The 15,537-nt window shown below is 46.3% G+C and overlaps 1 protein-coding gene across 1 annotated transcript in view; it reads right to left on the bottom strand.

Moving 5' to 3' along the window:
- Itpr1 (inositol 1,4,5-trisphosphate receptor type 1) overlaps window positions 1-15,537 on the bottom strand; it is a 306,399-nt gene that overhangs the window by 277,634 nt on the left and 13,228 nt on the right. The window contains exon 3 of the mRNA XM_071605917.1: window positions 3,575-3,682. Within this exon, the coding sequence (XP_071462018.1) occupies window positions 3,575-3,666 (92 nt within the window). The 5' untranslated portion in view covers window positions 3,667-3,682. The remainder of the gene's footprint in view (window positions 1-3,574; window positions 3,683-15,537) is intronic.

Here is a 15,537-nt window from a genome sequence, read left to right as displayed (position 1 = left end):
GAGAAAACCCACAGAGATCGGGAGGGAAGGATTTGGAGCTTCAAACGTGATGAGTGGACAAAGCAGGAAAATAAATCACCAATAAACAACCTCCCAACCTCCCCGGCAGAAAGCAAAGATGCTCTAGGCTACAAGCTCCATGGAGGTCGTGGGAGCCTAGTGTGCAGCCCAGAAGATGCCCAAGGCTGGAAGTCAGTGTCCATTTGGTGAGTGAACCAGTGTCCAGAGTAGCCATGGGCATCTGGCCTCCTCAGGCTTCAGAGCATAAGACCTCACTGTGCATCAACAGGAGCGCCAACATGGTCCAGGGTCTGAGGCTTTCGTTTCTTTTTCTATCATTTATTTTTTTATTATTTCTATTTATTTATTTATTTATTCATTCATTCATTCATTTACTTATTTTTGCAAAAACTCAAAAGAGTATAAAGGGCTATAAAAACTCCACCCTGGGGTGTAATCACATGAAAAGCAAATGGAGATCAGCAGAAGAGAGGAAACTGACCCGGGGGTGGAAGGAGGGGCAGGAGGGAGGGAGGAAGTGCAAGGAGGGATATTGACCAAATTATATTGTTACACTGTGTGCATGGACTAAAATGCAACCGCAAATCCCATCATTAGGTAACAGCATAATGCACCAATAAAACAAACCCACCCTCAATCCTGTTAGTGGTAATACCACCAAAGCCAACAAAAGACTTGAAAAGGTGGGCGCAGAACCCCAGGCAGGGCTGTCATTCATCCAATTCTCAAACCAGGAGGAAGGAGGAGGACAAAAGGCCCTGTTCAGGTCTAGACTGCTGAAGGCTCTCTGCCACCTGCAGATGTGACTGTCCTTCTCACCCTTTCTGATCTCAGTCTCTTCATCTGTAAAACGGAAGAATTGGTCTCAAAGATTCTCACCTTCGCTCATCAGTCTTTCTCTGTCTAAATAACACTCATCCCAGGACCCTGTCATCCCCCCAGGCTTACTGAAGGGAAGGGACCCAAGAACCTTCATTTCTAACAGGATCTGGAGGTGACTCAGAAGCACGTCACTAGTTAGCATCTGTGAACACACTGGCTCTCTCTCTTCTGAGCTGTGACTCCTTGGGCTGGAGTTCTAAAGCTCAAGGAGCAGATGAAGCCACTTGGAGGTGAGCACACCCATCTCCACCAACAAGAGGGGGCCAAGGAGCCAGATACCAAGTCCCACTGAGCCCCATGACTGGTCCTCCATAAAATAACATTAAACATATCAAAAAAGAAGAAGGGGGGCGCAAACTTAGTTTTCCAAATCAATTTTGATGCCAACTATCCTCCAATATGTGCAGATAAAAAGGTGAACACAGTATTCATCCAAAGCAAGTACCAGAGCTGGGCACATTGACACATGCCTGCAATCCCACAGACTCAGGAGGCTAAGGCAAGAGGATCACAAGCCTCAGTAACTTAGTGAGACCCTGTCTCAAAATGAAAAAAATAAAAGGGTCTGGGGATGTGACTCAGTGATAAAGTGCCCCTAGGTTCAATCCCCAGGTTAAAAAAAAAAAAAAGTATTAGAGATCCAAATTTTAAAGAACAGCCACCCTCTCTTGATTGCTTTTTAATTTTTTTAAACATTTTTGCAGGGTTGGGGTTGTGGCTCAGTGGTAAAGCGCTTGCCTAGCGTATGTGAAGCGCTGGGTTCAATTATCAACACCACATTAAGTAAATAAATAAATAAAATAAAGATATCGTGTCTAACTACAACTAGGAATATTTTTTAAAGACTAATTTTGCAGTGCTAGGGATCAATCCATATCTTTACTTTATGTGTGTGCAGGGGGTGAGGGGGGCTCATTTATTAATTTGTTTGTAATACTTTTTAATAGGAAAAAATAAAGCAAAGAGTTCAAACCTTGGAGGAGTTTTAAGAGGTAGGACCCTAAAAGGAGGTACAATCTCAGGGGCTGACTGGGACTCTGCATCTGACCCGCATGCATGTGAGCCTGGATGGCTCGGTGGGACAAGGGACCCCGAGGAATGGTGAGCATTCAGTGGGGCAGAAGTCTGACAGCCCTGACATCCAGACCAGAGCTGTGGGCAGACAGTGAGGAGGGGTGCTCTGGGAAGCTGGGAAGGGAAAGGCTGCCCTACAGAAGGTAACTGTCAGGACCCCTGGCCTTGGGGACGAGAGCCTTCCAAACTATGAATCCTTGGACAAGCATCTGCACCTCTCTGAAGTGCAGAGGTGTTGCCTCCATGAACCATGGTGACACCGTGAAGAAGTGGGTGCTGAGGATTAAGAGGAGGGTGTGGGCACGGGACCTAGTACAGCACCTGGCACACAGTGAACACCCACGGGGCTCACGCAGGGCTTACCGCTGCTGTACATTACTGTCGCCATTGCTGAAAAATAAGAGGGTGAAAAATTCAACCATGGCAGATGGAAAGGAGGAGGAGGCAGCCGAGATGAAAGAAGGGGCGGTCAGAGAGGAAGAAGAGGTCCACCAGGTAGGGACATCCAATATAGAAGCAGTCACTAGACTGGTGACCAGGCAGACCCAGTGACTTCTTTTTTATCAGATGACTGGAAACCAAACTTTCTGTACAGTGAGAACCCAGGTCTAATTGAGCTGCAATTCTGTATTTGAAATACTTTCCTCCTTGAGGGTGGAGTAAGCTGAATGAGGCCTTGGGAATACCCATAGCACCAGTACCAGAAAACAAGCCTGATTTCCATAATAGCTATAATTAAAAGAAAGATTCCGGCTGCTGTAAAATAGAGGTTTTTAGAGACACTATGGACCTGCCTTCTCCCCATATACTTGAGATCAGCTCTTGCCAAATTCAACAAAGCCTCCCCAAGCCTAAGTACTCCTCCGTACAGAGTACACACCATTCCTGACTGTCTGGAGTTCACCATGTTGATCCTCCATTCTGCTCTTGTCTGCCTTGGGGGCCACTTGGCTTCTCATTTCCTCTTTTAGACAATAGGAGTAAGAGGAAAGGGGAGAAGATAATCCAATGAGGGCATAATGGCATATATTTATATCCTTAAAAGTGGAATCAAGGGCTGGGGCCATGGCTTAGAAGCAGAGCACTTGCCTAGCATGCGTGAGGCACTGGGTTCGATCCTCAGCACCACATAAAAATTAAACAAAATAAAGGCATTCTGTCCATCTACAACTACAAAAAAAAAATTTAAAAAGAAAAAAAGTGGAATCGAGACTGAAGAAAGCACAAACAGAAAAACCTGATTGACACAACTTGGTGCCATTTGTAACTTTCAAATGCATTCGGCAATTTTAGGTAGGAAAGTTAAGGAAGGTTCTGCTTCAAAGAGACCTAAGTATCCAAGAAGTTCTGAATTCATAGAGTCCTAACTAATGAGGGGTTTGTTCTTTCAAAACAGATGGAAAACAGTATTCTTGTGTAAGAGGTTAAACTTGGCTAACTTGGGATTTGGAATCTGATTTCAACCGCCCTTGGAAAAGCCGAGTAAAACAGTAACATGCTTATCTTAGGAAAAAAAAATCATGTTTTTTTTTTTTTTAAGCAGATGTTATGATGTCTTAAACAAGATCCTGCCACACAAGAAACTGTGTGCTCTTACCCCAAGGTGCTGATAAATCCATTTGTAGATCCCTCGGCGTACAGAGAACAAATGTCTCCAATATGTAGGAAACTGGCCATTTTGTCAGACATGGCTTCCTTGAAAATCCTAGACAAAATAAAATATGCAACATGGTTAGAAGCCATGCCAGGTGGTGGGAGTAGCGGGGGTCACCGAGAGCTGGCTTAGTTCAATGTTCCAAAGCGCCTTACTTAAAAGCCAAATTTAAATAGGACTTTGACAGGCAGGAGATTCCATGAGCCAAGAAAGGACATAGGCACCACAGTTTTGCTCATAGATTATTTAATCTCAGGACATTCCAACCACAGTAACATTCATCTCTAGCAAAACCAGCCTGAATCCGATTCTACAAGTTATGGACCCTCAATAATAAACAGTGACTATTAAAGACTGCACGGGAACTTGGCCAAGAACTTGCAGCAATTAAGGGGCTGGAAAGTCTGACTTATGAAACATTAACATAGTCAACGCGCCTCAGGGAATGTTAAGTTAGAAGGAAACACCTGGTATAAAACTTGAATCTGGCAGGGCTATTAGCCCAGGGCCAAGGTACCAAAGAACAAAATGATATTAACAAAAGGAAACCCGGTGTCATAAATACCCCCAAACCCTAGCTGCCTTATTAAAAATTCAACTGTACACCCTTCACCCAAATGTTACTTAAATGGTTTGTTGTTGGTGGTGGTGGTGCATCCTTCACCAAAAATACTTCCAGAGAGAGAAAGGCGGTAGGACAGCACCTGGCTCCAAACCCTTCCGTATTCTGGTGAAAATAATAAGGTTCCCAGGCCAGTGACAGAGCTAGTCAGAGGCAGTCTTTGAAAATACTCGTAAGTTCCACGAAACCTTTACAAAGCCCAGAAATCATTAAACACACACACACACACACACACACAAATATCAACAAAACATTGAAGTGATTCATAAAAACAGCTTTTCATCAGGGCCATGAATACTGAGGAGTGGGAGCCAATTTTAAAAAGCTGAACTGACACTGACCAAACAAACTCCTTCGCATGGGAGGAGGGCGGGCTGCTATGGACAGCAGCTCATTCCCCGCAGACACCTGGCGGGTAGATGCGCAGAGAAACAGTGGGCTCCCCCAAGCCCAGACCCCTTTAAACACCTTTACCACCTGCCCCCTTCCTAGGAGTCATTTATCTGGCAAAGCCCAGGGACTTGCAATGGTGTGGAAAAGTGCTCTCTCCCCTTCAACTGCTTTCTGGGTGCCAAGTTTTCTTTTAGGAACAATCAGGCAGCAGTGATCACCATGGAACTTGGGGAAGCTCTCTCCTCCCTTAGCAGGAATGCCAGCTGCTGAGAGCAAACACTTTCAGCTCAAACCCTGCAGCTTCTTGCAAGCAGGGGAGGACTCATTTTTTCCCCCTCCACACAATGCAGACCTTGCAAGAGAGATAAAGAGCATTTCACCAGATACAAACTTATTAATAGAGGGAGAGAGCAACTGAGAATACAGAATAAACTCAAACCAAAGAGCCAGCATCTGTGAACCTGAAGGAAAGACACAGAGAGGGCTGGCCAAGGGCAGCCCTCTAGAATCCTGTCAATCACTGGTTGTTTCCTCTTAACTAGATACTACACCGAAGGGCAAGGCAACTTTTAAGAATTTTTAATTAATTAATTTATTTATTTTTACAGTACTGGAAATTGAACCAGGGGTGCTCTATCTCTGAGCTACGTGCTCAGCCCTTTTTGAACTTTATTTTGAGACAGGATCTTACTAAGTTGCCCAGACTGGCCTCTAATTTGCAATCCTCCTGCCTCGGCTTCTCCAGTAGCTGTAGTAATAACCTCCCCAGGAAGGTTTTAAACAATATTCCTGCTGGTGGCACTAGTGACAAACACCAACGGACATTAATATTTCCCCCGTGAGTTTATATTTAAAAGTTTTATCTTTAAAGGACCAGAAAGTCAGCCTATTTCTGGGACCAATTTTTCCCCCTGCTGTGGTACTAGGGATCAAACCCAGAGCCCTGCACGTGAAAGGCAAGACTTTACCAGTGGGGGACACCACTAGTCAATTCTGATATATTTTAAGGAAAACAAAAACAGGGTATCATGTATCATGAAGGCACAAAATGATTTTTCTTTCCAGCACTGAGGAATGAACTCAGGACTGCACATGCTAGGCAAGTGCTCTGTCCCCGAGTTACATTCCCAGCCCTGGGACCAATTACTGGAAAATGATTTGCTTGAATTTTGAGTCAGACCAAATCTGTGTCTACACACACCAGCCTCCCAGAAGGACAAGGGGGAACTGCCAAATGCAAAAGAGCAGGTATGTGCTTGGGCAAGACGACCAGGGCCTTCCTTGTCCAGGGTGACCAACACTCTCCTCTGGGCCTGCCTTTCAAATGGGCATTGGGTCCCAGTGAGGACCAGGTCAGGAAAGAGCAGTGAGACTGCTGGGTTAGGAACGTTCATCACCATCTGGGTACCCTACTGAAAGGTTCCAGGCCCATAACGCGAAGCAGCAGACACAATCCAGGATTCTGGAATTACAAAGTGTGACGTCACCAATGTCGCCTGCAGCTGATAATGGCAACAGATGCTTAGATACTGAATTTCGACAGCAAGATTCTGCCTGACTTGCATTCCTGATCGCAAGAGCTAACCATAGCCAACCAAGCACTCTCATGCCCAAAAATGTTCTCTCGCTGAATCTTCACCACCATAGCCCGGGAGAGGCACTGCCATTATTCTCATCTTTTGCTGGGCAAATGACCTCCAAAGAGGTTAAGATGCCCAAAGCATATAAAATTAGCGAGCAGGTGGACCAGGGTTTTTAACCCGAGTCTGACTCTTAAATGAAGTCTTCATCAACAATCCCTAGAACACAGGCCAAACTGTTCACTATTCTTCCCTGGATGGTGAGATTATGGGGGACCAATTTTCTTCTTTATGCACAATTCGGTTTCCTGATTTTTCTACTGTGACATTTCCTAACTTTTCAATGTAACATTTCCATAGGTCACAGGGAAAAAATTAAGCAGATTCTCGCTCACCAATATGCTTATTAAGTTGACAAGATAATTGAACAAGTAACCTTTAGCCACATTTTACATTTTCCCCTGAAAACACAGGCCCCTGCCTGCCCCACAGTCCTCAACCGGGCAAGCAGCCAGTAGGAGACAGATTCTTCCCCAAGGGAATCGGCAACAATCCCCCTTGCTGAGGACCAGAAAGAAGGCTCCGGTCTCTCTGGAAACCTCTGGAGGTCTCCCCTGGCCTACCTTTAATAAAGGGCACGGGACGGAGGGGGCTGGTGCAATTATCAGTGAAGTCCGGGAAGGAAAAACAAAGGCCGGGGAAAGTCAAGAGAACAGGCCGCTGGGGTTGAGGGGAAGAGGTGGGAAGCAGGGCCCTGAGAGCAATCTTTAGGAAGACTTCCTGTTGTTGGGAAGCTGGGTGGGCGAGCCTGACTCTTTATCAGATTCTGGACCATTTGTGTCTGCAAGCCTGGAGCAGCTGCATTCAGGGCTGGGTGTCACTCACACAATGGCTGGGGACCACACGGGAGAAAAACAGAGACAGCCTGCCATGGAGCTGCATTATTGTGGTGCCTCCAACTCTGGGGACACACCCGAGGCTCTTGGCTAACAAACTCTGACATACAGGAGAACAGGCCTGGTGGTCAGTCTGGGAGGGCCAGCCTAGTGCTCTATAGGTAAGCTGCTGCTATTAGCTCTCCTCCGCCTTGGGGATAATGCTAACTTCAAGGGGGTGTCTCAGCAAAAGAGGAGAGCATGCTTGCAAAGGGCCCGGGACAGTGGCCCTTTGCACTGCTCAACACTACCTATTTTCTCTTCAGTGAGGGAAAAAAAAAAGTAAAATTGTGGAAGACTCCAGGGTTTAAAATATTCTTCATAAAGGTGAGGATCTGCTGTATACAGAGTCAGCTGGGTATTTTAACAAATCATCTCCTGTCTGACCCATGACATGTATTTTACTTCAGGGAAGATAATCATCCTCCTTAATTTCCCTGTAGGGAAAAAGCTGAACAACACAGAATTATATGCAGCTCCCTACCAGAGGATGCTGGCCTTGCAAAATACACAGACTTGCAGAACAAATGCTGGTATGAAGCATGCAGTGAATCTCTCGTCCAGCAAGGCAATCCCCCCACGGCATCCCTTCTGGTTGGACTCAAGTTCTGGCTCAGCATCTGACCTTGATAGGAATACCTCTACTGTCCCCTGGCCACACACACACCCACAAGGACAGGCGTCTCCTGGAACTCTGGCTACTCATCTATCCTTTGACACACCCCTTGCCCCAAGGAGCCAATGGTACGGCTTCAAAGTGACTGCATCCAACCCAACTCTGCCACTTACCCACCATCACATTCACCAAGCACTCAGCAAAGGACCCTGCATGCAGTGGACATGCTATCTACAAAAGCTTCGACTATGAGACCGCAGCTACCACCAGCCACTACCACTGGGAAGGCTGAAGCCCCTGGTAAAATAGGTTTATTCCCAAGGGGCATGGCCAGGGCAGCGGAAGGTGGAGTGCTGCCCCTGGGAGGGGATCCCACAGATGTAGCCCCAGCAGCCATCCTGCCCACTGGCTGAGCTCCCCTTTGCCCTGGGAGAAATGTCTCCCTGGGCAATGTTTGAGAAAAAGGGAAATGGGAGTCCGTTCCTAAGCAGGGAGCAAGAACAACACAGTCACAGATCTCCTGGGCAAACAGAAGCCAGGGTGGGTAGGCTTCCCCTCTGTGTCACTCTCTGCCCTCTCTGTACCTTCCCTGCATCTCCTGGTGCACTCTGCCGGCCCCAGCCACCTCCGCGTGTCCAGGGTTCCCAGGTCTACATCTCACAGCTTGTAGATACCAGGGTTCTGCTACTGGATGCCCACAGCATCTCAACTGCAAAAAAGCACCCACCTGCCTGCCCAGCTGCTCCTCTTCCTCCGCCTGTGCACTATCTCAGCTGCCAACACCAAGGCCAAGTGACACCTCCAGTCTCACTTCTCTCCTTATGGCTACTGCAGGGCCTTTGTCCATGTTTTGAGCCCAGAGCATTCTCAACCCTGCCCCTACCCTTGGCTCTAGTGAAGGCTGAGTCTCCCTTCAGATCTCCATCAATTGCCATTTCCACCAGAAACGCTCCCCCAGCCCACCCCACCCCCCCGCCCCATTAAGACAAACCCCACTCTTACACTCTCTCTGCCCTGGGAATCACTCCAGCCCAGCTTCAGTTCCAGGTTCATATTTGTGATACTTCGGCCTGACACCCTCAATGCCCACGTCTCATTTTAGAGATTCACTGTAGGATCTGTTTTGTACAAAAATCACATCCCCAACACCAATTCCTAGCATGCAGTAGGTGCTCAGTCAATATCTGTCCAATGGGGGAAAAAAATGAAGAAGCTGAACTGACCATCAGATCTCACCGATTTTAATCTTTCAAATATTGCTGAACCTTCCAATTCTTTGTAACCCCTTCTCACCTCCCCCTGAGTCTACCATTTCTTAACTGGACACTCACTATACAGCCTTCCTATTCATCTCTTTGAAGCTATCAAAATCTATTCTGCATATAAGAGCCAGAATGATCTTTTAGAAACATGAATCAGACCACATCACTCCACCCCTGCCCACCTCCCCCGCGATCGCTGGGCTTTGCAGGACCCGGCTCTGGCTCCTCATCTCTCTCTACCCTCCTTCGCCCTCTAAACTCCAAGACCCCCCCCCCCACAAGCTGGATGCATCTCTGTTCCCTGGGCTTTGTATACGCTGTCCCCAAGGCATTAGAGCTTTCTCTCCCTCCTATGCCAACACGACTTGTCCCTAACTCCCGCTCATCTTTATAGCCCCAGTTTGAAGTCACCACCTCTAGGAAGCCCACTCTGTCTCCCTACCTGGGCTCACTACCACTGTCCCAGCGTGGCTTATTCACTTCTTTGCTGACCTACTTCTCTTCTCCACTGACTACAAACCCGCGAGGGCAGGGACTGGCGTCATCTTCCTAGCACCTGCGCCAAGCCAGCCCCCAAGCTTGGTTTCAATGGAACAGTAGTACCAGCCTATCTACCGCCTAAGTGAGTTGAGACTTTTTTTTAGGAGTCTGTTTTCTAAAGCAAATTAAAAGCCAAGTTGTACGTCACTGAATCGAGGACAGAGAACGGAAGCCTACAGGCCTTTTTTTAGCAAATTTCTGAGAAATATGGGAGCAAGAAACAAAAATTCTTAAATTTCACCCCTGGAAAGCTACTCCAACTTCTGTCCTTGTTATGATTCGGATCTGGGTTGTGCTCGAAAGGCACCTGTTGATGCAGGAATAGTCACCAGAGAAGTGACGGGACTGGGAGAGCTGTGACCTCAGCAGTCCATCCAAGTCTGAATACATGGACTGGTGGGGACGGTAGGTGGGCAGGGCGGGGTGGAGGAGGTGGGTCACTGGGGGCCGAGCCCTGGAAGGGTGCATCTTCCCTGTGGCCCCGTCCCTTCTCCTCTCCTCCCTCTCCACTTCCAGCTGCCATGAGCAGAGCTTCACTTCTGTACCACAATCTTCCGCCATTTTGCTCTGCTCCACCTTGGCCCAGAACAATGGAGTTGGCCTACCATGGATTAAACTTCTGAAACTCATGATCCAAAAGAAAACTTTCCTTCCTTTAAGTTGTTCTCATGGGGTATTTTAGTCACAGCAAGGAAAAGCTGACTAACACCGTCCCCATCAGTGGAGAAGAGAAGCTGACTAACACCATTGGCCATCCCCTCCATCCTTCTAAAATGGCTTATGAATGCTGACAAGTGTGCATACATAGAGAGACAGACTCAGAACCCTGAGTTCGACTCTCAGCTTCATCATCTACCAGCTGCGTGTCCTTAAACAACTTCAAGAGCCTCTCTGAACCTTACCTCCCTTATATGTAGGGTGGAGTGGGGGCGATCCTTCACCTCTCCTGAGTTTATTATGAGGTATCAACCACCACCATCATGTGCTCAATGCCATGCTTGAACCTTACTAAGAGCTCATTTTTGTACTCACGAATGAGACTGAAATGAAAACATTTACTCTGTTGCTTCAAAGTTTTCACTCACCTCTGCCTTTACCTTGTGATTCCTATGCTTGATCTACATTTCTTACTTGCTAGAAATTGACCCTAAGACAACATGGACCCCAGAAACCTCTAGATCTTCTGGACACCTATGAGGTAGCTAGTCTTGGGACAGCATGGCCCAGGTCCTATAGTTTTCTGGTACCGGAATTCACAACCCAACTCCCTCTTTTAACATCAAACTGGGTCCCCTGCAGGGGGTGGGGAGGGTGGGAACATTTTCAAAGGGATGATAATTCAATTATTTAGACTCTTTCCCATTGTGGTGTTATAAATGGGCAGAAGCATAGCTTTGCTGAAAAAGAAATGCTTCATTTAATTTTTAAACAGCTCAAAATAGGTTTTGGAATTTTTTTTTTCCCCTAAAAGCTTTGACTGTGGCAGAAAACTCACTTATTGTACTTTTTCTCATCTTTTATTTCTCCTGCACACACTTTAATTACATTATATTCATTTTCCTAAGGAAAAAAAAAAAACTTTTTAACTTTCGCCTACACACCATGCAGCATTTAAGAGTTTAGGAACTCCTGAAACTGAGACTAAATTAGAACACTTTCATTAACTAAGACATTACCTAAGGTAACACGTGTCACTTCATCTTTAAAGGTGGACAGATGAGGGAGAAATGGTAAGATGACTTAGAGCCAGCTCTAGGACCTCAAAGCCACAGACCTGCAGAAACCCACCAAGAGGCAAGCTTCCTTCCTTCAATTCAGATGAAGGCACCTAGCCATTGTGGATGAGCAGTCTGGCTTTCAGAAATGGGGCAGGCCTGGGAGTCAGGTACTGAGGACTCTCTGACCACATCTGCACCCTTTCCTGACTACCAAGCTTTTCATGGGTGCTTTAGGGCCCAATGACCAGAGAAAGTCGTATCTCAGCCAAGACATAGTCTCCAGAGGCCCGAATGGGAATCACTGACCCCTCTTAAACAGTCAAGCTGGCTCGTGTGGCTATGTCCTCTGTTACAGAGTTTTCACCTGGATTCCTACCACACCGGTTGTAACAGACACCCAAGTGCAAAGCAGCTGTGAGATGACCTCATTTCAGAAGAAGGACCCACCTCACCTGAGACCAAAAGCTCTAAGAAGAACTTTGGAGAGACAGCAGAGTAACAGCCGTCAAGGAATTTACACTTGAAGCTGCTATTCTCACAGCGAGGAACCCATGCTCTATCATTTTCTCGTGTCCCCTCCCACTGCAGAATGTCTAGGCTGCTTGGTATGATCATGCTATGGGAAAGAGATGAACATGAGACCAGTATCATCGGTATTCAAGTTCTCTGTGTTCCTTTATATTTTAGGGGAGATTTAGCTGGGATGTCTTTTTTTTTTTTTTTAATTTTTCAAAAATAGCTAAAAAGCATTGCTTGTACATTTATTCCTGAACAGAAAGATCTGATACAATATCCAGACACAGGGACATTCAGCTGCACCCTGCCACTAAAGCCTTCAGCTTCTCCCTCTCACCCGTTCCATGCTGCCACCCAGCCTTCTAATGACCCATGGACCCCAAGAGCCAGTGGCTCTCCATGAGCTTCCTGGGACTCCTTCAGGGGAATTTCAAGGTCAAAACTCTTTTCCTAAAAACACCAAGAAGGTATCTGCCTTTTTATTCAGTGTCTTACACACATACAGTGGAGTTTTTTCCAGGGGTTGCAAGACTATGTCATGACACACAGAAAGCAGTTCAGATATGCACTGGGCGAATCCTTGATTCAGCCAGACCTTACGACTATTTGCAAAAATGTAAAACGATGTCATTCATCTCAAAACTTTCTTTAAATATTATTTTTCATGAGAAATGTTACTAAGTTAACCGGTCAGGGGTTTTCTCAGTTACAGTGTTGTTAATTTCTAATGTAAAAATTAACATTTTTTTTGAGGTTCCTCAATAGTTTTTAATTATGTGAAGAGATCCTGAGATTCAAACGTTTGAAAAACACTACTATGTACTTTCCTCTGGGATTTGCTCTAGCAATGGCCGAGTGCTTAGGACTCATACTGTTCAAATAGGAAAAATTAGCTATAGGAAAATACAAAACATAAAACTAAACAGCCAGGGGTTTAGAGAGTATGACCCTCAATATGAAACTTACATCTTCTGTTTTATCCAACACACGAACTGATCTCTGCCAAGTGCTGTCACTGTTGCAGTAGCTGGGGATACAGGACAAAACCAGAAAAGGTCCCTGCCCTCCTGATACTATGGAAGGCAGACAGACAGCAAATAGACCAGCTAAAACAAGCAAGGCAGATCAGATATGAGAAGTAGATACAAAAAATTAAAACAGGGTGATACGATTGAGCACCAACTTAATTTTGGTTGGTCAGGAGGAAGAAACAAAAACTAGATGAGACATTTAGGCTAAGATCTGAAGGTCAAAACAAAGAAAGTTATGCAAAAAAATTTAAAAAAAAAAATCAGGCAAAAGAGCATTGTGAACAGAAGATACAGCTAGTCCAAAGACCCAAAGGCAGAGGCTTTGCAAGATCTTGGCAAGTTCAAGAAAGAGGGCTGGTCACAGAGTCTGCATAATTGATGAAGAAAGCAAGAAGGTACAAGTAAGGTCAGAGAAGAGGGAAGCCGGGGCCAGAGGACTTCACCAGGCAACTTAAAAAGGCCTGAAATGTTTGCCGCCTTATTTTATTGCTTTGTGTTGGAGATGGTGTCCAGTGCCTTGTGCATGCTGAACACAGGTTTCCTTTTATTCTAAGAGAGAGATGGACAGTTCGTAGCCTTGACCAAGGTACTTCCTTTCTGGCCTGCAACTTCTCTGCTATGAAATGGAGATGACGAGGGGCTGCCTCCTGGAGTTATGCTGAGGGTTAAATGAGAGAAGGTGACGTGCACATTCAGCACACAGGAAGTCCAAGAGAGCAAGTTCCTCCTGGTCGCCGTCACTCTACCTTCTCACCTGCTCTGTCTTCTGTTCTCATAAACTACTCTTTCCAAACATCTCTGGGTTCACAGTCAGCTGAGGATCATCCCTACCCACCAGCCAGTCCAAGTGGGTGCAAGTAGAAAAGGGACCCATTATAAGATGCATTAAGCTGGAATGTTCTCCTAACAGAACCAGAGCCACCAAAGCACAGCCAGGTGAGGAACAGGAGCCTGCATCCCACTCAGGGAGCACTGCTCTGCCGCCTGGCCCCAAGCACCCTGCAGGTGGACGGTCTTTCTTCTATGGAAACATGGAGCTAGTAAAAGTCCATCCTGTTCTATCTTGGCTTCTCCATTCTAACACATCCTCTGAAACACTAAGGGCCCCTGGCAAAGTCCTTTAGTGCTGGTTTTGATTACTGCTTGCTTTAAAAATAACAAAATCAAAAAGGTTCTTTAACATTAGCGATCACAGACAGGGGCTCAGGCGTGAAGGCTTAAAAGTACCTGGGGATCCGAAGGCTGTCAGGCAGCTGGCCCCTGAGAACTGCGGATAAGGACCCACACTGAAAGGTGCCACTTCACTTTGGGGTGGAGCATCTGCCACTGGGGCGGGTTCCTGACGGGCAGAGCAGACAAACCATGATGTCTTTCAAAGAGAAAATAAAAGCATGCCCAAGAGAAGGAAGAGCCACTGGCGTCTGACCAACCTCCGGGGAAGGGGCCAAGGAAGCTCACTCTGGAGGAGCACAAGTCTTCTTAAGTCGCCCTCGCCCAGGTACATATATGGGCATAAGCTGTAAATACAGGGTAGCTCAAACCCAACACATTTATGCTGGACTCGTTCAAGAGGGAGAAAAAGGTTTTCCTTTTGATAGCATTGGCTTCTGCTGCTAGGCTCCCTCGGGGTTAATTTCAGAACTTCCTTTTGAGTAGAGATGCTTGGGTGATATCATCTGCTTTATGAAATGAGGATCAGCAGCAGGACGTTTTTGGGCTGGACACGGTGCCACCCTCTTCCCACCAAACACACCCACACTCAACCCCCTCCTGGGCCTTCTCGTCCCATTAGCTGCCAATCAGACCATCCTGAGAAACACAGCCTGTCCCCACCACGACATAACTGGTTCTGTGGTGAAAAACCGCTTCTCTCGGAGCACACATCATATTCTGCTTTCGTTTTCAGCCAGTCGGAAAGGAAGTCAGAAGTTTCGGCTTCAAGCAGGGCCCTTTATGACAATCTCAGAAACAGCCGCTGTAAATCTCAAGTTCAGAGCGATTCTCTACCTTCAGTGTTGCTCCTTATAAACACACACACATGCTCACACACCCAGACACACAAAGCTACTTTTATTCACATACACATCTGCTAAGTAGTCTGTTCTCATAACAAATGCACCTCCTGCCAGAAGTTATTCCTTGAAAAAGATGCCCAAACCGACATCTGCTCTTAACTTCTCAGAACCAAAGTAAGAGAAGTCAATCAAAAGCTCAAAACTAGCCACTAAGACAACCTTAAGATTTGGTGGGTAGATAGCATTGAGCCAAAATTCCTCATTTTATAGGTGGAAAAACCAACTAACCAACCAAGTTGAGGTCCAGTGATTTCTTACAGGTCACACGGTCCATTAGTGGTGAGAGCTAGTCCAATACCACAGGGCTCCACACACCAAGGCCAGTGCTTGTGGGAGGTGGGAAGAGGATGTTTATTTTTTTGTTTAAAAAGCAAGGTACAGGGAGCTGGGGCTGGGGCTCAGTGGTAGAGTGCTTGCCTAGCATGTGTGAGGCACTGGGTTCGATTCTCAGCACCACATATAAATAAATAAACAAATGTCCATCAACAAAAAAAATTTTTTTAAAATAGAGATAGACAGCTTCTTTAAAAAAAAAGCGAGGTACAGTGGCTCATGTCTACAGTCTCAGCTATTTGGGAGGCTGAAGAGGGAGGATGGCAAGTTTGAGGCCAGCCTCGG

Source organism: Marmota flaviventris, chromosome 20 (assembly GCF_047511675.1).
Source record: "Marmota flaviventris isolate mMarFla1 chromosome 20, mMarFla1.hap1, whole genome shotgun sequence".
NCBI lineage: Eukaryota > Metazoa > Chordata > Mammalia > Rodentia > Sciuridae > Marmota > Marmota flaviventris.
This window is presented reverse-complemented; position numbering and strand designations above follow the sequence as displayed.